This window comes from Halichoerus grypus, chromosome 7, assembly GCF_964656455.1.
Source record: "Halichoerus grypus chromosome 7, mHalGry1.hap1.1, whole genome shotgun sequence".
In the NCBI taxonomy this organism is placed as follows: Eukaryota; Metazoa; Chordata; class Mammalia; order Carnivora; family Phocidae; genus Halichoerus; species Halichoerus grypus.
The window spans coordinates 72295330-72317647 of record NC_135718.1 but is presented as its reverse complement, the minus strand read 5'-3'; the positions used below and the strand labels follow the sequence as shown (position 1 = coordinate 72317647).

Sequence of the window (22318 nt, the reverse complement as noted above, 5' to 3'; positions counted from 1 at the left end):
TCCCTCCTGTCATTGTGTAATGTTTACCTAACCTAACTGAATTCTGATCAGAGATGGAAATCTTCTGTAGAAGAATATATGCCCAGCTTAGGTACAGCTGTAGGGAAAAGCATACAATGTATTTTTGTAAGTACTCTAAAAACAGTGTGACGGAGGGAAGAGATCACAGCATACGTTACACATAGAAGAGGTGCCTCCCTAAGTTTAAGGGACATTTCCCAAAATGACTATCCAAATCATTTTGGAAACCTTTTAAAACTAGTAGTATCCATAGAGTTCCATTAAAACTGGTCCTATGACTGACATTATGTTCAGATTTCATTAGACTAGCTAGGTTCTATTTAATATTTAAATCTCCACATACTGAAATGTATAGTCACAAACTATAAATATGAAATAAAATCAGAAAATCATTAGTAGGTGCAAAGCCTTTATTACTACTGTTATATACAAGCCTAGAAATGGTCTCTTCCCAATGAAAAATACCACCTTTTCTATACTTAGGGCAAGGTGTAAAACCTCTCCCTTTTTCTGACAGAACTGTTCCAATAAATCCTTTATTTCCGGTGCCCCCCACCCCGAGTCATGATAAACAGTGCAGTCCCCGAACTTTCTTAGTTCACTGTTACCATCGCACCAATAGACAATCTCCACTTTCCACAGAATAAAACTGTAATGACTGCTGGTCATTTTCTAGTTCAATCTCTCTGCCAGGCATCTACAAATAGAACAGAGGGTTGGGGTGATAAAGACAGATCCGTCTTAATACATGTGCCCCCTCCCAAACAGAGGTGTGTGTTTCCTATTTAGAAGCAACCCGTATCACACTTGGGGGACATAAGCCAACTCTGTGTTCTGCTGGGCAACTTACTTTGGGGCTTTCATAGGACAGCAGAAGTTCCGACACAGGAACTTTGAGAAGACGGGCCAGCAGTCCCTTCACCTTCTGAATTGTCATGGAGTCTGTCAAGGAAAGAAACACCCTCGGTTCTCTCGAATGACAGTTACGTGTAAAACTAGCTCACCTGCCAAGACCCCAGTCGCAACGATTCACGGTACCCGTTTCCCCGCGGCAATCGGAGAGGCTCGCCCACCGCGTGGGCCCGAGAGCCGGTTCCACACCGCTGACCTGACACGTGGGAAGCTGTGGGGAACCGAGCAAGTGTCTGACCGAAGTGCCCTTTGACGGTGGCTTTTCATACCATTTCAGTGGTGGTGAATATTTCCTCCTGCATCTGAATAAACCAGAAATCATCTTCTCTGCAGAGAGGAGTAAATGTGAGTTAAAATCATTCACTTTCTAAACCTCTGTGATTACTCGCTATGGATGGCTGAGAGAACACTGGAGTGGGGGCTCAGGCATCCGGAGGGCACCTCTCCATCACTCTGCCTTGGTTTCCCCCTCTGTAGAGCGACGGAGGGACCGGCGGTCCGCAGGCTCCCTGCGAGCGTGCGCAGGGGACCTGCTTCACGAGCAAATGCTTTGGTGTGTTCAGAAAACACTATGAACTTCTTTCCAAAGATGGGTGGTGGTAAATACTGGATATTTTGATGAGAAACAGAGTTTCTCTGAAGCTTTAGCTGGAGGTACAGCAATAGTATGGTGTTCCTACAAATACCACATGTATTCAAATATTTTTCTATCAGAAATGATTTTTGTAAAGCTGTCTGTGTTTTTATGCAACTTGTGATAATAAATGTTATCTTTATTTTAGAAGAAAAACTGGCCTTGTTTATGTGTTGAATATAAACAATTGACATCATTCACATAACTTGTTTTTTTACGTGTGAATGTGTGTAGATAATCTTGTCCTTTTATAAAGATTTCGGTGCACCGGCTTCCACTGTTCTGAGGGTGGTTAGTGATGGGTTAACTCCTACCTAGCAACGGAAAGGACACATTCCTAAGTCGTGTCAGAAACAAAACGTTTGGTCCTACAGTCCTGATGAGAAATCTGCCCACTCGCACTGTGTCTACAGGAAAGGTGGCAATTTGCACGTAATGCTCTAAATAACATTACCATTTCTAACGTAAACGTCTAAAACACGATTGTCTTAACATTCAGAAAATGTAGAGACGGTTGTGCCTCCCTAGGACGAGTGTTGAAAGTTTAACGGGGGTGTACACTTCCAGGCTTTTCTCCGGTTCTGTCAGGACGGGTGGGTTTCATAATGTACTGACCACACGTGCTCCTTTCTCGTCCAGTCATCCATCCGTGTGGCCAGCCGGCACCTGAAGTGCGACGGGCTCAGGACGACTCAGGACTGAATTTTTTTATTTCAGTTTAATGAATTTCAATTTAAATTGCCACCCGTGGCAGCCATACTGGCCAGTGGGGCCCCAGACTCCTGCGTTCTCGCTCATGCTACCTGATGCTGCAGGAGTTCAGTCGGCCCTTTCCTTCCCCGCTGGTAAACATTTAAGTGGTGGTGACATTTGCCATTACAAGTGCTACAAAGTAGAAATTTTAAAAATGTGAAATTACTGCACTGACCAGCAAAGAAAAGTATTTTACGAGAGTCCCTTAGGGTGATACACATTTCATCTCTTCCTCAGCACCTCGCCGCTCCACACTCAAGCTGTCCATACCACTCTCTAACCGTGAATCAGGCTTTATCCGGTAATTCACAGTATACTTGAAAGAGGGACTGTAATTGTAAGTTTACGGTACATTAGATCAATCCAGTTGGTTGACACAAAAGTGTTTTTGAAATGAAACTAATTCAGTTCCAGTAACACTGATGTTTAGACAGAGTTCTGAAGTTGTTTTTCCAAAGAAAACCATTTCAGAAAGTGTGTCCATTAAAAGACCACATCCGAGACCTTTCTGCGGGGACTCCTGACTGGTAAGGAGTAGGGTGTATGAGAAGTCACAAATGTCCAAATAATTCACAGTTCAGTTCAGCTCACCAGGACACGTTTCCTGTAGCCCAGTGACACGGTCTCTCTGGACCAGAGCCATAATTTGGGAACTAAACAGCGGTGGGCTCAGGAAAGGCCACGCCGCTCCAGCCCTCACGCCTTCGGCTCAAGATGTCATCGTACGCAAGGGCTTCCGGTTTAACAAGCCTTTCCTAGATAAGCTGACCTGAGTACGGAAGACTTGAGCTTTTGGGGGGAGTGTCGATGGATTGTGTTTTAGATCATAAAAGATTAGCAAAAACCTATAAGCTCCAGAAGTCCACACTTCTAGATATTTTCCTTCCAGCCAAGTCGTGCCTAGGCCAGTGTTTCCTAAGTGTAAGGATGCAAAAGGCCTGTTTTTCTTACCTGGCAGTTGTTTCTCTAGGACTTTCCGATCAACTTGATTAGGGTATTTTATCTTCAGTGCTTGAAAGAAAAAAAGGAAAAAGACTGAGAGCTACTGTGATAAGGATTTAAATCGCACACACGTTACCCACAGCTGCCCCATGACCTGCTGTCGGTACCGCCGGGCTCGGATCCTAACAAAGGAACAGGTCTTACTGATGTTGCAAATTCCTTCTATTAATCCTTCAGAGAATTAACAACAACAGAAAACGCTGGACCAGCATTCTAGTGCCTCCCCTCCTCCCCCTCTCCTGACAAGGCAGCTGAGTGTCCCCGTGTAAGAAAAGCCACATGTTTACAGATCACAAGTCGGTGCACTTCTCGCACGCTCCCCCCATTTATAACACAATCAAATATGCCGAAAGCCTGGGAATTGCTAAAATGTTCGAGATGAGAATTCAAATGTTTGAGAATTCATCATTTCTTTCAAAACTGGAGTACTCTAGGTACTTACTTAGGAGAAACCAACAATCCCTACGAGCTCCTATCTTGGCACCTAAGGACGCGAATACAAATAAGCTGTCTTTGAGTGTGGGGTTCTTACTCAGTAGCCGGTTTTTGAGCAGAAACGGTTGTTGTGTTTGGAGTTCCCCATCTTCAGGCGCACCATATTCTGCGGAAGCAGCATAAACAGGGATGATGATAAACCCACGGCCACCAGAAGGAAAAATACACGCACTGAATGGATCGGCAGAGCCTTTGCCTTCCCAGGACACGCCAAGCAGCATCTGCCCTGCTAACCTGGGATCTGTTCCCTTTTATTCGGCTACTTGTTTACTTGTTTATTTTTAGGAGGGATGGTCAGCAACTGCTTCCACGCACGGACCCCTCCATCCGCGGCGTCTCACGCTGCTGCTCCTCAAAGACAGACGCCGTCCTGCTGCCCGACCAGCCTGTGCCTTCAGATACCTAAGACACTGATGCAGAGCTTGGCCTTTGCCAACAGTTCCCTCGCTTTCGGGGTCCTAACGGATAACTCTGGTACCAGTTGGGACGTAACTCACAGGACACCTTCAGGTGTCAGCCAGATGGTACCATGCCAGGCTGGGCACCCGGCCCCAGCCCCGCGCCTGGAAAAGCAGCCTCAAGAGAAGGGCGCAGGGAGAGCCTCTCGGCTCTGACTCACTGCTGGGCTGGCCAGTGCCTGCATTTCTAGAAATACCCCCGTTCTGAGCGGGGAGGACACCCTGAGCCCTGTCTGCGGGGCTGCTCCAGAACCTTCCCTTTCCCCTTTCCTCTCCCCCAGGTGATTCAGAATTCACCTAAAGTAGCCGGGAAATTGGGCCAGCTAATGGGAGTGATCTGAAAGCAATTCCCCCAGGCAGCTTTTCTTCCTCAAAGATAATGTTCCAGCCTGAAGCCTTTGTGCGGTGAGCAGCTTACATTAGGAAATTAAAAAAAAAAAAAAAAATCACATAAAAGTGAAATGTGGAATAATAATGAAGTCAAAACAAAATGGGGAGTATGTCAGGGACAGAGAATCATGAAGTGGTGGCTTCAGGGCCTAAGGGCCCAGGCTGGGGAAGGTAAGGAAGCACCGAGCAGAGCGAGAGCCCGAGCTGCAGGGAGGAGGGGGGGCAGGGATGGGGGTGGATCGGGGGCGCCCTCAGCAGCACGGAGGAGAAAGGACACACTCGTCAGCACAGCGGAACTACCTGGGGAGCTTCAGAAACACCAGGGCCTGGCTTCTACCTTAACACGCTCCGCACGTTTAAAATTCCCCAGGTTCCTGCCCCCCTTAAAGGAGGAGTCCACTGACCTCTCGGAGTGGGGAGCCCGATGAACACACGCAGACAGGAGGAGCTTCCCCTCAGAGCTGCTCTCCCCCCCTCCCCCGCCCCTAGCCCCCCCCCAATGCCCCCGCCCAATGCCAATCTCTCCCAGGAACCCTCAGACTCCCCAGGTTCCCTGCGCCGAGGGAGGCTGCTGACTCTTCCCTAAAGACACCCAAAAAAGCCCCGAAGGAGAAAAGCAGGGGCGCCGACGGTCCCCTCCGACGCCCAGCGGTTGGAGCTGCAGGGGCAGGGCAGCGCAGGGAGGGCTGCGGCCACACGTACTAAGGCACAGCAGCTGGTATCTGGGATGCGCTTCGAGAAACTCCTCATGGGGTCGGTTTTTGTCTGGATCCTGATGTCCGCCGGCCTTCTTCCATTCATTTCCGAACGCCTTCCGGTAATCAAGCTCAGCCCCCCGCCTCTCCTCTGGCAGAATCTACAGGAAGGGGAATAAAAACAGGTCTCTTCGAGTACTTCTCTAACACTTGGCTTGTGTTTTGTACCCTGTCCTTCCTTCACTGCTCACCCATGGAGAATCACCACGTTGAGAGGGACAGGCCTTTTAGTTTTACCTTTCCTTTCTAACAGGGACAGAATTCAGGAGTTCACTGAAGAAGAAATAAGAAGTTCAGTCTTAAGCCGGCATCCGGCCTGCGGCAGCGGCTCAACACCCCCATGAGGTTGGCCCACAGGTGCCCCCCCAACCCTAGGAGCAGATTATTCCAGGCGAGCAGCAGTTTTATGAGCAGAGTGGCTCAGAAGAAGAGAATAAGCTCTGTGGTTCCATCCTCTTTCTGCCTATAATCCCCCCAAGACCAAGGAGCAAGTACCCAGTACTCCTCGCTCCTTCTCAAGGGGCTGCCGAGCAACAGGCTTCTCCCGGACTCCACTGACCCACGCCGCCTCCTGAGGAGCCCGGAAGAACCATCCCTGAGTAACGCACAGGGTAACAATTCACCATCCGGAGGGAAACTGCACTGATAACCCTTTGCAACATTCCAATTTTGCACATTTCTTGATCACTTGTTTCCTACTCTACCCAGCATCCAGTCCTGCTCCCAGCACTCACCTCGCATTTGTTCAGAGTCTTCAACTGACCAATTTTGGCGATGATGAGCTGACGCGTGGTCTTTGCTTCTTTGCTCCCTTCGGTCAGGGGGTTTCTGATGCAGGACAGAGCGTGCAGACTCTGTAGCTTATCCAGCTCGTTGATAAATGGCCACTGAAACCCAGCAAAAGAGAATATGTGAAAATGAACATGTTTCAGGCTAATTTCTTAGAGTATGTGAACTAGCAAGAGAAAAGCAAAAGCCCCGAGGCGCCTGGGTGGCTCAGTGGGTTAAGCGTCTGCCTTCGGCTCAGGTCATGATCCCAGGGTCCTGGGATCGAGTCCCACATCGGGCTCCCTGCTCCGCGGGAAGCTTGCTTCTCCCTCTCCCACTCCCCCTGCTTGTGTTCCCTCTCTCGCTGTCTCTCTTTCTGTCAAATAAATAAAATCTTTAAAAAAAAAAAAAAAAAGCAAAAGCCCCTAGTTCCAATCCGAGGCACGGGATTGTCCTCATGCACCGAGCACCCACTAGGAAGACCATGCACTTTCACTCTAGAACTGTGCCATGTAAAATGACAGTCTGCTTACTGTGACTTAAACTAATTTCTTTCTTAATACTTTTGGGTTTTCTGAGGGGAAACATTTCTCTTTCAATTTAAAATATTTCTTTACATCAAAATGAAAAGCTTCTGCACAGCGAAGGAAACCATAACAAAACTAAAAGGCAACCGACAGAATGGTAGAAGACATTTGCAAATGACACATCCAATAAAGAGTTAGTATCCAAAATAAATAAGGAACTTAGCAAACGCAACACCCAAAAAACAATTGGATTAAAAATGGGCAGAAGACATGAACAGACATTTCTCCAAAGAAGACATCCAGATGGCCAACAGACACAGGAAAAGATGCTCAACATCACTAATCACCAGGGAAATGCAAATCACAACCACAATGAGAGATCACCTCACACCTGTCAGAATGGCTCAAATCAACAACACAGGAAACAGCAGGTGTTGGCGAGGATGTGGAGAAAAGGGAACCCTCCTACACTGTTGGAGGGAATGCAAACTGGTGCAGCCACTCTGGAAAACAGTATGGAGGTTCCTCAAGAAGTTAAAAATAGAGCTACCCTATGATCCAGTAATCGCACCACTGGGTCTTTACCCAAAAAATACAAAACACTAACTTGGGGATACATGCACCTCTATGTTTATAGCAGCATTATTTACAATAGCCAAACCATGGAAGCAGCCCAAATGTCCACTGATTGATGACTGAAGATGTGGAACATATACACAATGGAATTATTACTCAGCCATAAAAAACAATGAAATCTTGCCATTTGCAACAATATGGATGGAACTAGAGGGTGTTATGCTAAGTGCAGTAAGTCAATCAGAGAAAGACAAATACCATACATCTCACTCATGTGGAGTTTAAGAAACAAAACAAACTAACAAAAGAAAACAAAAGAGAGAGACAAACCAAAAAAATAGACTCTTCTTAACTATAGAGAACAGATGGTCACCAGAGGGGAGGTGGATGAGGGGGATGGGGGAAAGAGGGGAGGGGATTAAGGGTACATCTATCTCGATGAGCCCTGAGTAATGTATGGAACTGCTGAATTACTATACTGTACACCTGAAACTAACAAAACACTGCACATTAACTATACTGGAGGTAAAATTAACTTTATAAAGAATATTTTTAAAATGCAATAAATATTTTGTAACGGAAGGAACCGACAAACTCCTGGTGAGAGTGACAATGAGAGCTCATGCGGTATGCACGTTCTGCAGAAGCCCTTACTTGTGATATCTGATTGTCATTTACTACGAGGTACTGCAAGGAAGGAAACATGGATGTTTTGTGCCCTAGAAAAAAAGGAGAATGAAGTTACACAGCAGAAGTGAAAGAAAGAGCTCAATTATGAGGTACTGGGCAGGGGAGGGGAACTAATGATCTTATATACCAGTTCCAGCATCCGGAAAATGTATAGAAGAAATTCCAATGTCAGAAAGGATTAGTTGTTCTAATCTGAAATTTAAAATGTTAAATTTGATTACAAAGCACAATAGAAAATGCTATAGGCTATCAACCGGACTGCATCTGTAATTTCTCCCCCCACACCCTAGGTTCTCATTCCACGTGAAATGCTTAGAAAAAACCACAGAGTGCAATTTGGGGCACTCGGGGTGGACTCTAGAATGTGTTCTGAGGATTCTACAGTCACCCACCTGTTCCTGGTGCGCACGGCTGCGCTACGTGCTCATGGGTCTCAGGGAGGAAAGAGAGTCTAATTTCCCAAAGGTTAATGAATGAAGACTTTCGACATCAGCACCAGGGCTAAATTATTCATTCTTCAGTTACCTACTGCAGATGTAGACTACAGTGTATGCGATTCACAGGGACATTCTCCACATGAATTCAAATAAAAGTGTCCCAACAGGAATCACTCAGTTTGTGAATTCCATCATCATATTTCCACTGAGAAAGCAAATATAGCATATGATCCATTCACTAAAAATTTCCTAAGCACTATTGCAACTGGCATTTTAGGAGCAAATTACCTGGGCAGATAGGCTATTAGAAGCAGCTGATTTTCATCAATTAATTGATTAGAGGAAAGGTCTAATAATTTGACTGTCTGTAGAACATCAGCCGGCCTGTATGGAAAATAAAAGCATTTCAACATGAATTTAATCTCTTAATTGTTTTCAAAGATATGGCCTTAAAATACCGCATTTAGCGTAAAGGAGAGGGCAAGGCGGGAGGTGGGCGGATAGCACCACACAAGGGAAACATGGGGGGCCTAGTCGTGATGGAAACGTTCTGCATCTCGACTGGACCGATGTCAGGACCCTGGCTGTGATAAGGTACCGCAGCTTGGCAAGATGTTACCGAGGGGGGCATCCGGCTCATGGGTACAGGGGATCTCCAGGTATTCTTTCTGGTAACTGCATGGGTGGGAATCTCAAATTATCTCAAAATAAAAAGTGTAATTTGGAAACACTGCAGGGTCACCTGGGTGGCTCAGTCAGTTGAGTGTCCGACTCTTGGTTTTGGCTCAGGTCATGATCTCAGGGTTGTGAGATCGAGCCCTGAATGGGGCTCCATGCTCAGCACGGTGTTGTCCCTCTCCCTCTGTTCCTCCCCCACTCACTTGCTCTCCTCCCCTCCCTAATTAACAAATAAATAAAATATTTAAAAACAAAATAAAAATAAAAACACCTGCATTTGCCTGTATAATAAATAGTTCCATACAGTAAAATCTCATTAATTTGAATCGTTCAATGAGAATTTGTTGTAAATTTGCCATGTTTAGTTTTAGTAATAATTTAATGATAATCAACAAAAGAGAAAGACAACATATTTAATTTACTTAAGGAGAACAAGCTTTTACATATACTTTGGTACACCAACCTTAAGCAGATAATGCTAACTAAAATGTATTATTTGAAAAAATAATAAAATAACTAAAATGCATTCTTTGATCCTTATAAAGCATCTCCTAAAGAACCTCCATTTAGAAACAGAAGTTAAATATATTTCTGTGAAACTAATAAAATCCCTGTCTTCAAATATATTTAACTCAAGGCTCTCACTCTGATGGGCTTTTCCTCAATTAGAACCAATAATCAGTTGGCATCCTACTTTGTGAAGAGTAAGCATGCTTCTTAATTCTTATTGGCAAATCCTTTAAAAAATCAGCGTGAGGCATCACTGAGACCGTTTATGTATTCAGACTAGATGGGGACACATGCACATAAATAAACCCTTGTTACCTTTCTGAAATGAAAAGATCGTTGGACTTGAGGTACAGCTCCGTAAGGACTGGCCATCCAGAGGCACACCGGAGCACCTAGTGGACAGGTGACAAAGTATTTCAATGACACAGGAGCGTATACAGTGTGGTAGCTGTGAAGGTGTCCTCCGGGGAGGTCTTGAACTGTACGAGCACCTAGAAAGCAGACGTGCAGATGGGCACTGCGCACACTCTCATTATGTGACACGGTTTGCTTCAGCTAAGGAAGGAACTTGATGTTAAACACGGTTGCTCAGTTCTCAATGCCACCCCGGGTGTGTAAAGGATACACTCATCAGACGGTGTTTCCTAACAACTATTTCTACATTTTCTCACTTGAACTTTGCCACCATCTCTAGCACCTGAATTTCTATGTGCCCTGCCTGTTCTCACGCTAAATCTAAACCCACCACCAACGAAGGAGCGCTGGGGCACACGCGCACCGGGAAAGGTGACTTGTCTCTGAGGGCGGCGCCCCAGTGGCATTTCACAGACGAAGGACTTTGCCAGGGAGGTACTTAGCCGCGAAAATGGAATATTCTGGGCGTGTGAGGTCAGGTCACCTCTGATAGAAAAATAGCAGTGCCAGATGTAAGTTCCAAATGCTGCCGGGCGAAGCAGCCACAAGTCCACTTTTGAACCCAGCTGTATACGAGGCACAGTGGACTCCAGAAGCCCAACTTTAAACAAGAAAAGGATGCGAGAATCTTGCGGCAGCTCTGCCTCGGAGCACTTGTGGGAAAACTGGGTGAGCTAAAAGCTCCATCAACAGCTAACTCGACGGCTCTAAGTTAGCCATACGTTAACTGCACCTCGCTATGGAGTGCCACCGTCCAGAAAGACACCCCAGAACAATCCAGAAGGAGCTGAGAGAGAAAATCCCAATCCCAAAATATAAAATTCTACTTCACTACAACGATTCTGTAACTCCATTCTGTGAGTCAGTTTAAAGAATCCTATTATTTGGATAATAGGATGATTAAAATCAAGCCACAGTCGATCTTAAATTTCTTACTTCTGGGTAATAAACCAAAGAAATAGGATTACCTCTGCCCATGTTATTCCTGTTCGGTTAAGGACTAAAACCTTCAGTGCAGGAAATGTTCCAGTTCGAGACAGTGAACCCGAGGGAAAGCGGAGTTTATTCTCACTGTGTGGACAAAGAAGTCAAAATGTGTTGATTGCCTGCTCCCAGGAGGCCCGAGTGAAAGTCTCCAAAAGCAACAATTTGGGATCTAATATGAGGAGTTTGGTTTGTTTCGACCTCAAAGTGAAATTAATTCAAAACCAAGGGAGTCCAGGCTACCTCATTTTTAGTATTTGCGATACATGACTTTTTGGTATCCGATGTGCACAGATGTTCTCAGAGGACCAAGGCAGCTGGCTGAGCGTAAGGCTCAGGCGTTCAGAAGGTCAGCGTCCAGCTCGCAAGGCTCTGGGCCCCGCAAAATTCAGTGCCCTCTCAAGCGTTGTGCTGATACACTGCCCCAGGGGCTACAATCCTGCTCCTCCAGAGTCTCTAAACTGCTCTCTTGCTATCAGGATGGACAAAATCAATCACTGCCTTCTCGATGCTCTCTTGTGATCCTCACCTCAGAAAGTGCTCAATCCTGAGTCATTGTGAAGGAAGGTACCATGAAAACACATGAGCCCCTATTTCCAGAAGAGGAGGCGCCAGGGGTCAAAGGACACCCTTTGCCCTATTTGGAGCACCACAGATTTAGGCCCGACCCTCCGCTCTACCTGAACCTGCCTGAACCAGGTACAATCCACCGGTCCATGCGAGGCTGGCTCGAGTACTTTCATACTTTCGGCCTGGCTGAGCCCTCGGGGAATCAGGTTCTAAGACTGAAACTAACCAAGGGTTTGAAGAGGCCTGGAAAACGGTGCCATCAGTGAAACACGCAGATTGGTGGACAATCCTTATCAGAACTGAAGGAAACAGCATTCCAAAGAAAGTGCTCATTCCTACGGCAATTAAGTGCCAGAAGCTTCAGGATGAATAAGCACTTTTCACAGCACCTCTCCTACTCCCCACTTAAATATCAACTCCCCCAGAAGGCCCAGCCTTCATGGTTAGGCTCACAGGAGACACCAAGATCTCCCAGCTCAACAGGCCCACCCACCCCCCAAAAAGCGGCACCTATCTAGCTCAGTCAATAGAGCATGCGACTCTTCATCTTGAGGTCGTGACTTCGAGCCCCACGTTGTTGGGGAGAGCTTAAAAATAAACAAGGGACACTTGGGTGGTTCAGTTAAGTGTCCACGTGTTGTGATGAGCATTGGGTGTTATACGCAACTGATGAATCATTGCATACTACATCAAAAACTAATGGGGGCGCCTGGGTGGCTCAGATGGTTGGGCGTCTGCCTTCGGCTCAGGTCATGATTCTAGGGTCCTGGGATCGAGCCCCACATCGGGCTCCTGGCTCAGAGGGGAGCCTGCTTCTCCCTCTCCCTCCCCCTCTGCTTGTGCTCTCTATCTCTGTGTCTCAGATGAATAAATAAAATCTTTAAAGGAAAAAAAAACTAATATAATATACTGGCTAACTGAACATAATAAAAAATAAATTAAAAAAAAAGTTTCCAACTCTTGATTTAGGCCCAGGTCATCATCTCAGGGTCATGGGATCCAGTCCCAAGTTTGCTCCTCACTGGGTGTGGAACCTGCTTAAGATTCTCTCTCCCTCTACCCCTCCCCAAACTCGCGTGCACTCAAAAGAAAAAAAGAAGAAGAAATTAAGTTTAAATACCACTAAGCCATCTCCCCCTCGTTCCCACAGAGATGCCGTGAGGGAAAGAGGAGAGGTCAGGGGTGACAAAATGGATGCCCAAGAGTTCATACCTGAGATTAAGAACTTCCAGGTGTTTGAGCTGATCAGCAATATCTAGGACTTCATCCCACGAGGACAACAGGTTTCTTGACAAATCTGCTTTTCTGATATCTCAAAGCACACATTAAGGAAGAGTAATACAGAAAGATTCACACATGACAGAACAGTCGTCCTGATGGACACCTGCTCACCGTGGTCCCTGGCTCTCATCGGTGTGATTTCCCTCATCTTGGGAGTCGGGACTCTACACTGTTGCCCCTCCTGACTGGACTTTCCCCCAGAGGCTTACTATTGTCATTGCTTTTTGGGTGTCCCTAGGGTGTATTGCTGCACTTACTTGTCCACGGGTTTCATCTGCTGATGGGTTAGCCGCGATGGCTCCCTCTACCTAAGGTCAAAGATCCCACTTTTACTGGCCAAAAAAAAAAAAGAACAGTGGTCACCTCTGAATTCTGGAGCACGGATCTTTAACTTCTCACCTTTCACCCTCTCTTCTGCTTGAAATTTTTTCACGAGCACACGCTACTTTTACCTTTTTAAGTCACCCAACTCTTCATTTAGAAATGAAAACGTTCACTGTCATCTGCTGCAGACTTGAGACAAACATCTACAATCAAGTAAGTAAGAACCAAATGTCCTACCCAGTGCCAAACCATTCTTGCAGTATCCAACAAAAAGAGAAAAAAAGAACAATGGTGAGTTTGCTTTATTAAGCGCCTACGGTGCATGCACAGGCCTCGACCCGGGCACTCCTTCTGGTGGCGGCCTCGCGGCCACGCACACACCTTCAGTCTCTGCACCGCGGGAAGCCCCAGGTCACTAGCGGCACCTTCAGAGCAGATGACGGGGGTGAGCATGGACAAAGGTTCTAAGTGCTAAGAATGATTTGGGAATTCAGAGAAGGAGAAACCAGCAGGACAGAGAGAAAAAGGCACCTGAGCTCAGTATCTCGGGGGAGTGCGGTGCCATCAAGAGGGGGTGCAGCTCAGAACCCCCGGACAGAGAGATGGAAGAGAAGCCTGGGGCAGGACTGGAGCCGCTAAAGGAGGATCTTACACACGACTCTGCTATGTTGGGGAATCAGTCATTCTTCTGTCCCACGACTGCCGGGGGGCCAGGAGCCGAGCAGCGAACTTAACAGTCACAGCTCGGGAGACGGCGACAAGTACGTGCCTCTGCAGTATGCCACATACAGCCACAGGCTCAGAGAAGCAGCCGAGGATGCAGGAAAGGGGTGTGTGGGTACGTTACATATGCTGGTCGTGGAAGACTATCTTCGCTGTGAAGGTGCCATCTGAGCAGAGAACCACAGGAAATGAGGAAACGCCATCTGGGAGAAGAGCATCCAGGCAGAGAGAACAAGACAAGCAAAAGCCCTGAGGTTAGAACGGGTTTAGGTAAAGGGAGTGGGAGGTGCTGGAAATGAGGGTACAAAGGCTGCAGGGGCCAAGGCCATGCCACAAAGGGCCTTGCAGGCCACTACAAAGTCTGGACCACGGGGTTGGTTAGCAAGGGTAGGGATCCAGTCCAGTAATCCTTCACTTACTCATACTCTCCATCGTGGAGGCTCAGATTATAAACACACCTGCTAGTCTATCCAGAGCACACAGACCACCTGCACTCTGAAATCAGCTCTAAACAACCCGGCAGTTGTCATGAGTGCCCCCTCACGCGCACGCACGCACAGGCCAAGCAGCTCCGGGCGCTACATGGTTCCGACTCGCAGGCACAGACTCTACCCACACACACCCCCCACTCACCCCCCCGCCGATGCAGAGCCAGCTAGCAGAGCAGGAGGCAGCTCATCCTCCCTCCGGGGGAGCTTCCCAGCTCGGCAAGTGGCCCGACGTCCTGGCGGAGGGAGTGACCTCAAAGGGGGCCACCCGAAAGGGACAACTGGATTAGACACAGACAGTACTTCTGCTTCAGGCAAGAACTCAATCAGCAACTGGAAGACATTCATCACTGTACCTGCAAACATCAGCCGTCACTTGATCATCTCATGAAACTGCATTTCTTCAAGACTTGGGGGACGTTTTCCCCAGGAAAGAACAGCATCGGCAAGCAAGATGTGGGCTCCCCAGGACCCTGCTGACAACTCTGAGCAACCAAACCCACCTACTGGCCACATCTTCTCTGATACGCTGAAAATACGTCTTGAACCACCCAATTCCCAATCTTCTGAAATCATTCAGTAGCCGGCTGGGCAGATCACAGAACATTCCAGACACCACCGTGGCATCCTGCTCCTTACCAAACAACACCATCTGCTTCGCTTCCCCTAACCACGGAGGATGGGACTGCGTTGGCCCAGCTCGCTGGGGCCCATGGAGGGGCTGCTCACGGGCAAGGTGACCAAGTCCGACTGAGGGGGTCAAACCCCGCAGACACACTGGCTGAGGTGCTCTGCTCTAATTTCTGTCACCACAAAGCATGCACCACAGGGATAGCTAGAAACAGCTGGCTAAAGACGGCTGCCCATTTGCCATCTCTTCCCTTGGAGAACACGGATTATAAACTGTCTTTGGCATAAACTATTACACAGAGATTAGGCAGGCTTAAAGAACTGTGAGAAAACCTTTGAAAGTTCGAGAAAGTCTCTTTCATTTGCCAGGGGGATTTTTCTTTTAAACTTACCTCCTATGTTTTTAGTTGTGGACATGAAAGCAATATAGGGCAAACACAAACAGAAACCACTTCTAGAAGAAGGTAGAGAAAAGAGACTACAAGTTTTGGAAGGGCCTGTTTTGAGCTCCTGTGACAAACAGCACCAGCGGCATGAAACAGGAGAGTATTTTGTGCACTCACAGGAAGGCAGTCCAGGAGGGCTGGTGCGGGGGCCCCGGGGTGTGGGTGAGGGCTTTGCCTCCTCTCTCCCTGTCCACACTGGACGCTCTGCACACAAGATGGCTGTCAGGCCCCAGGCACTGTGTGCCAGGGTAACGGCTTGGGGCAGAAGGCAGATGCCAGCCAAGTGTGTCCCCGTGTGAGGAGCCCTGTCCAGACACTTTTGCTTCACATTTCCTTGGCTGGGGGGGAGTCACAAGGCCTCACCTGAAGGCAGAGGGGTCCGGGAAGGTAAATAATTTCCCGGGGTGGCGACTGGCCCAGGGGAGACGCAGATGCCCTGAGGAAGAAAGTCGGGGAGAACAGACACCAGGTGGGCTACTGGCCGTGTCCGGCATGAGCGTCAAGTTCAAAGTCAGGTTCGCAGTGAAAAGGATACTAGGACATGCTTTGGCAATTGTTCCTCTGTCACCAGCACAATTCACTGCACAGTTCCTCAGAGAAATTTCTTGCAACTTGCTCAGCTGACTGCATGAAAAACATATAGTTCACACGTATGCATAAACATGTACACGGCCACTGGCCCTTTAAAAAGTTAAAAAGCATTTCATAGAAGAAGTTACCAAAAATAACCAGTACCAGTACCCACCAGTTTCAGAAATAAAGCTTTACTAAAAGAGAAGAAAAAGAAAGCGTTACACACACTACAAATAAAACTGAAGTCCTTCGTGTCCCATTCCAGGATATTCCTTCCTCCTCTGCTCCCCCACACTGGGTGCTTGTTTCAACTTAAGCATTTAATAGCTTTACTACACATTTCCATATCCCTAAACAATCATAGCATTTTATCTATAATGAAATTTGATATAAATGGTATCCTACTGTATTTATCCTCCTCCAAGCTACTTTTTCCCCCCAACGGTATATTGTTCAGCAGTGAGATTCAGCTACGTCAACCCATGTGCTCTAGAGCATTTGTTTTCATATCTTATAGACCACAGTTACTTTATTTACTCCTCTGCTGACATTTATATTATTCCCAGCAGGGCTGAAGTAAACACTATCGTACGCTTCTCGCATTCACTTGTGAAAGTCTCTCTAGGGTTATATCCTGGAGAGCATGCATATCTTCAGCTTTCCTAGATAATCTCAGAAGCCACGTTTTAAGTGTAGAGGATCTGCATTAATCCCAATCCCACCACTTCCTTGGGCCTTAGGGGAGTTAGAATCTCTGTGCCTCGGATTCCATAGCTTTAAAATGCTGTGGTTTACACGCTTGTTCAAGCAGCATTACCGCTGTAGCCCAAGGGGGGAAACAACCCAGATGTCCATCGATAGATGAATGGATAAACTTAAGTATGGTACGTCCATTCAATGGAATATTACCCAGCCTTAAAAAGGAAGGAAATGCTGACATACAATACAATGTGAGTAAATCTGAGGACATTATGCGAAGGGACAGAAGCCAATCACAAAAGGACAATACTGTAGGATTCCACTTATGTGAGGTCCCTAGAGGAGTCAACTTCACAGAGACAGAAAGTAGCATGGTGGCTGCCGGGGGCCGGGGGCTGCTATTGGAGCGGGACAGAGTTTCATTTTGGGAAGGTTCTGGAGATGGATGGAGAGGATGGCTGCACAACACCGTGAATGTACTTAGCGCTACCAAACTATACACTTAAAAATGGTTAAGGTGGTAAATTCTGTATTGTGCTTTTTACAATTTTTTAAATGCTATAATTTAGTATTTGTGAAATCTCAGAATACTGCCTGACATACAGTAAGTTATTTTGTAAGTATTCATAAAAATAAACAAAAAACTGACCACCCTTGGGGGAAACACTCCGATTGAAATGCCAGGCATGTGCTATTACAGTAATGAGAAACTGGGGGAAAGGCAGCAACAAAGGTCTAGGGCAGAGGCTCCCAAACTGGCTCAAGTTCACAGCGCCCTTGGTGTTCCAGTAATTTTTTCAGTGTGCCCATAAGTCAAAACAAAACAAAACAAAACACACCACAGTTTACGTTTAGTAAGTAGTTAGGGCCAAACAACGTAATAATTATGTGTGTCCTTCAAACTGAGTGTCAGTTGGGCCCAGCACAACTTCCTAAACCCTGGAATCAGATTGGACATCGCTACCTTCATGTCTTGTTTCACGATGCTTTTCAGGAGATAGTTGCTTTTTATCACAGGAACACCAAAAACCCAGCTTTGCAAGCATGGGACACCAATAAAAGGATTTGTAGGATTATCACGAAACTGAACAACTTCAAACTAATAGTTTGCTCCGTGTCCAACAGAGGCCACTGTTTCCCTCTAAAATTAAAAATATCCCGCTGTGCCCACGGAAACCTTGCCCACAGAGCTTGGGAACCCAGTTCTCAGCACAGACCTCACTCCAGAGCCAAAGCCGTCTCCAAGAGAAGTGATACATACTGGCTTTTATTGGGGTTTTTTAAATTCCGTTTCCATAAGTCTTAGTGGTACAAACTCAGAGCTGGTCAGCTGGATATCATTAAGGAGATACCATGATGGCTTCAAGTGGGGGATTCTTTCCAGTATTGACCCACAGTCTCCCGTGTTAGCCACAGCAGGTCTAACAGCTTAGGTATTGTTTCGTAAAGGAGGAGACTCAGGCTTAGAACTTAGAAAGTGTCAGAGCTAGAAGGTGGCTAACGTCTGAATCCAGCCTGACTCCAACACTGGGTCCGTTCCAAGGGAAACACTACCTAACTATGGAATGCCATGATACTCCAGTAGTTAGGTCATGCACTAAAAGAATTCATGAGTTATACAGTCGTTCATAAGCTAGGGGAGGAAAATCTGTTTGCAATTTTCACAGAGCCATGGTATTCAGATTAACCAGTAAGAAAAAATGTGCTTCTTTTGGGGTAAAAGATGTTTCAATATTTGCACCTTTTTTCCCCCCAATAGTTGCATTTTAAATGGGAAGATGAAGCAAAGAACTCCAACCCTATAAAGCACATAGTTCTTTAAATCCAAGTAAACCAGTAGGATCAAGAGCAAAAAAGATCCATGAAAGTTATCTCTCAGTGGTAGCATGAGTCACAACTTCCTTTTGTTTGATTTCTATTTTCTAAATTCTCAACAGTGAGTGTAAGCTGCTTTTGTAAATTAACGGTCAAGTTTTTTTTTTTTTAAATCTCGATTTATTCTGAGTTTTCCTCCTTCACATATTTTTTATTGAAAAAAATCCCATATAGGAAGAGTATATGCATTAGCCTACCTCTACATCAGTACACATCTCAGTGATTTTAAATAAATACACACAGGTCACCATCACCCAGATCAAGAAATACATCCCCGGAACTTGGGAAGTCCTCTTTGTGCCCCTGACCCTTGCTTCCTCCCCTCAAAACCGTCTAGCCTGACTTCTAACACTATCGATCACTTGTGCCTGTTGTTGACCTTCATACAGACAGAATCATTCAAGGTGTACTTCCTTGGGCTGGACGCTATGTTAATGAGATTTCACCCGTACTGTTGCCGCAAGCAGTTATTTTTGCTCACATTCACTGCCACTGAATGAATACAGCATAATTTATTTATCCATTCTATGTTTATAGGTATTTGGATGGTTCCTCTGAGTTTTCTGTTGTTGTTGCTAAGGCTGGTCACCTATGCTAAAAAGCAGAGGTATCCAGAAATGAATTTATTCTTCAACACGGTCACCACGTGCACTTTACATCTGGTGTCATGTTAAATCTTCACAGTAACGGCAAAATAAGATAACAAATAAATGGACTTAAACAAAACCACAGTTTATTTGACTTGAGAGGCAGAGAAAGAAGCCAAGTGGCTACAAATGTACTCTCCATTGTGGCCACCAGGGGGCACTACTAGGCCACCTTCTCCGGGTCCGGGTCAAACACCACAGCACTGACCGTCATCTGAAAGGTTCTTGTGCAGTTGTGTTTTTGTGGAACATCAGCTTCTACTCACTGTGATTCAGCCTGTGCATCGGAGTGGGCAGAAGGCCTCTTCACAGAACCAGTGTACAGAGAGTTTCAGAGAATGGAATGTTTGCACTCAGCAGCTTTATAAGGCGTTATTTAGTGTCCCTCAAACTTCTACATAATAATTTGGGGTACTTCTTAAAAGCAAGAGCCCATGGTATTCTGATCCAGGTCTAGGATGGGGCCCAGGATTCTGCAATTTCACAAGCACCCCAGGGAAGAAAGGGTGTGCGTCCAGAGATGGAAATTAACTCGGTTCTGGATGGGCCCAGCATGCCACATGGCAGTTAACAACTTAGAGCTCTGTTTCCCCTTCTGACTTATCACCCCGCTAGAAATGTCACCATGAAATAGAAAAGGACCAAAATGTCAATCTCAGTTACTTATTAGACAAGATGGCTGGTATAAATATTAGTGATGGGCAAACTAATGTTTTAATTCCAATCCAGAAAAGCCCAACAACCCTACGCTAAATTAAGAATTTTAATTTCCCCAAAGACTCAGTCCTCGGATTCCTCTGATTTCAATTTGCTGTTTGTGCAGAAAGGACAGACCAATTTGGAGGCAAAGTTTTGAGTATCAACATACAGTCCGCTGAACTTCAATTCTGAACAGTGATGAAACCGTCAAAGTCATTTCTGCTGCTATCAAGCCTACGTACCTTTGCTGTTTTATAATAGAGTCAAACCCAATAGTTTCCACGGGTTTATTTCCAATTATAACGGTTTGCTCTTTTACGTCTTCCTCTGGTCCATCTTCTAACACATAGCGATTCTTCACTGCAGTGAGAAAGTCCACTCCAAAATTTACTTTGTTGGGACGAATAAAGGATCCTCCTGTTGGGTGCCTGGAAAAAAAGAGATATAGAACAGATAAAATATCATCAATGGGGACATTTAAATAAGATGACACATTCAAGGGGCGCCTGGGTGGCTGAGTCGGTTAAGCGTCTGATTTGATTTCGGCTCAGGTCATGGTCTCAGGGGTGTGAGATCGAGACCCGTGTTGGGGAGTTGGTGTGAGGATTCTCTCTCTCTCTCCCTCTTCCTCTGCCCCCCGCCTGCTCGAACACACTCTCTCTCTCCCTCTAAAATAAATAAATCTTTAAAAAAAATTTTTTTAAATGACACACTCGAAAATCCTTTATAAATTGTCAGTCTGCCACGAATGTAAAATGCCTACATTTACAAATTTGTTTATAAATATAGTAGCAAACAAAAGCAATTATAAATTTTTTTTCAAGGTTTTACTTTTAGGTAATCTCCACACCCACTGTGGGGCTTGAACCTATAACCCTGAGCTCAAGAGTTGCACGCTGTACTGACTGAGCCAGCCAGGTGCCCCAGCAATCACACAATTTTAAAAAATAAAGAAAAAGAAATTATCATCCACCAGAATGGCCATAAATGCAGTGTTCTGAAGGTGTGCAAAATTTTCTCTATGCTGAAAAATCAAAATCAGCATAAAAGGGAAAGTAATATACAAACGTATAATCGATATGATTGATCAAAAAGGGTTGTGAGCTTATACAAGCGTAGTAAGTCCCAACAGATAAACAGACAAGAAATATGGGACAATTCACATAATAGGAAACAGAAGTATTAAATCCACAGGGGAAAGTTTTACCTTGCTCATGATTAAGAAATGCAAATTCAAATAATGAAACTCTTTTCAACAAAACTGGCAAAAATAAAGAAAAATCCTAACACCTCAAAGACTGCAAGGCCAGGTTTGGTTTTGATTGTATAATCATACTCCTGAGAACTTGTCAGCAGGCAATAATTTAAAAATAAAAACAAAATTGCATTTACAAAGATTCTGTATAATAGCATTTATTTATAACTGAGGAACTCTGGAAACCATAAAAAAGCCCAGCTGGATAGGAACTATTAAGTAGACCAGACAGATGTAGTCATTAAAAATTCTAGCTGTAACACTTAATAAAATTACTCACAAAATAATGTTGAGATTTCTAAACACTGAACCAAATTGTACATGACACAGCTATAGAGGAATCACATCTACAGACAAAGATTGAATGACACAAAGATGAAAACATCTGTGGGTAACAGACTTAGGTACAAAACTTGAACTAAATATATTTTAAAAGGTTAAATATGGGGCACCTGGGTGGCTCAGTTGGTTAAACTTCTGCCTTCAGCTCAGGTCATGATCCCAGGGTCCTGGGATCGAGCCCCGCATCAGGCTCCCTGCTCAGTGGGGAGTCTGCTTCTCCCTCTCCCTCTGCCGCTCCTCCTGCTTGTGCTCACTCACTCACACTCTCTCTCTCCCCCTCTGTCAAATAAATAAATAAAGTCTTAAAAAAAATAAAATAAAAGGCTAAATATGGGGCTAAAAGAGAGAATGTGGGAAGAATCCTACAGAAATATAGGATATTTCACCACAATTTCTATTCAGGTTTTAGAGCAATTTTTAGTAGATTTAATACTAAGACTAATCGTATTACTGTATGTAATGACCACTTTGTCAGGCTTTTCAAGAGATTCAAAATGGGTCTCTGGACCCCTTAAATTTCAGGCTTCAGCATTACATCATGGCAATGAGACCTTATTTTCAGGATGATCTAAGTAACCACTATAAAACAGTCGTAAATGTTATTATCATTTGATCACTTAGGAGAATAAATGATGAAATACATATATCACCAAAAATTATATTATAAACACTATTTCAGCTCATAACCTTTGACTCTTAAAGTAATCAAAGCTAGCTAGAAGTCACCATAAGTAAAAAGGATGAAAACTCAGATTGATAAAT

The 22318-nt window shown here is 45.3% G+C and overlaps 1 protein-coding gene across 5 annotated transcripts in view; it reads right to left on the bottom strand.

The window, feature by feature from the left end:
* Nucleotides 1-413: 413 nt before the first annotated feature.
* TBCE (tubulin folding cofactor E) overlaps nt 414-22318 on the bottom strand; it is a 76953-nt gene continuing 55048 nt past the window's right edge. Inside the window, exons 4-17 of one of the 5 annotated variants that reach the window (XM_036109739.2) lie at nt 20202-20387; nt 16002-16090; nt 12787-12886; nt 10989-11091; nt 9922-9998; nt 8707-8802; nt 8109-8173; nt 7946-8010; nt 6155-6307; nt 5368-5521; nt 3765-3923; nt 3272-3331; nt 872-963; nt 414-718 (exon numbers count right to left, since the gene is read on the bottom strand). In XM_036109739.2, coding sequence (XP_035965632.2) covers nt 626-718; nt 872-963; nt 3272-3331; nt 3765-3923; nt 5368-5521; nt 6155-6307; nt 7946-8010; nt 8109-8173; nt 8707-8802; nt 9922-9998; nt 10989-11091; nt 12787-12886; nt 16002-16090; nt 20202-20387 — 1492 coding nt within the window. In that variant the 3' untranslated portion in view covers nt 414-625. Of the gene's footprint in view, nt 719-819; nt 1261-3271; nt 3332-3764; nt 3924-5367; nt 5522-6154; nt 6308-7945; nt 8011-8108; nt 8174-8706; nt 8803-9921; nt 9999-10988; nt 11092-12786; nt 12887-16001; nt 16091-20201; nt 20388-22318 lie in introns of those variants that run through there. The other 4 variants (XM_078077728.1, XR_013449769.1, XM_078077726.1 and 1 more) reach the window with 4 other exon arrangements.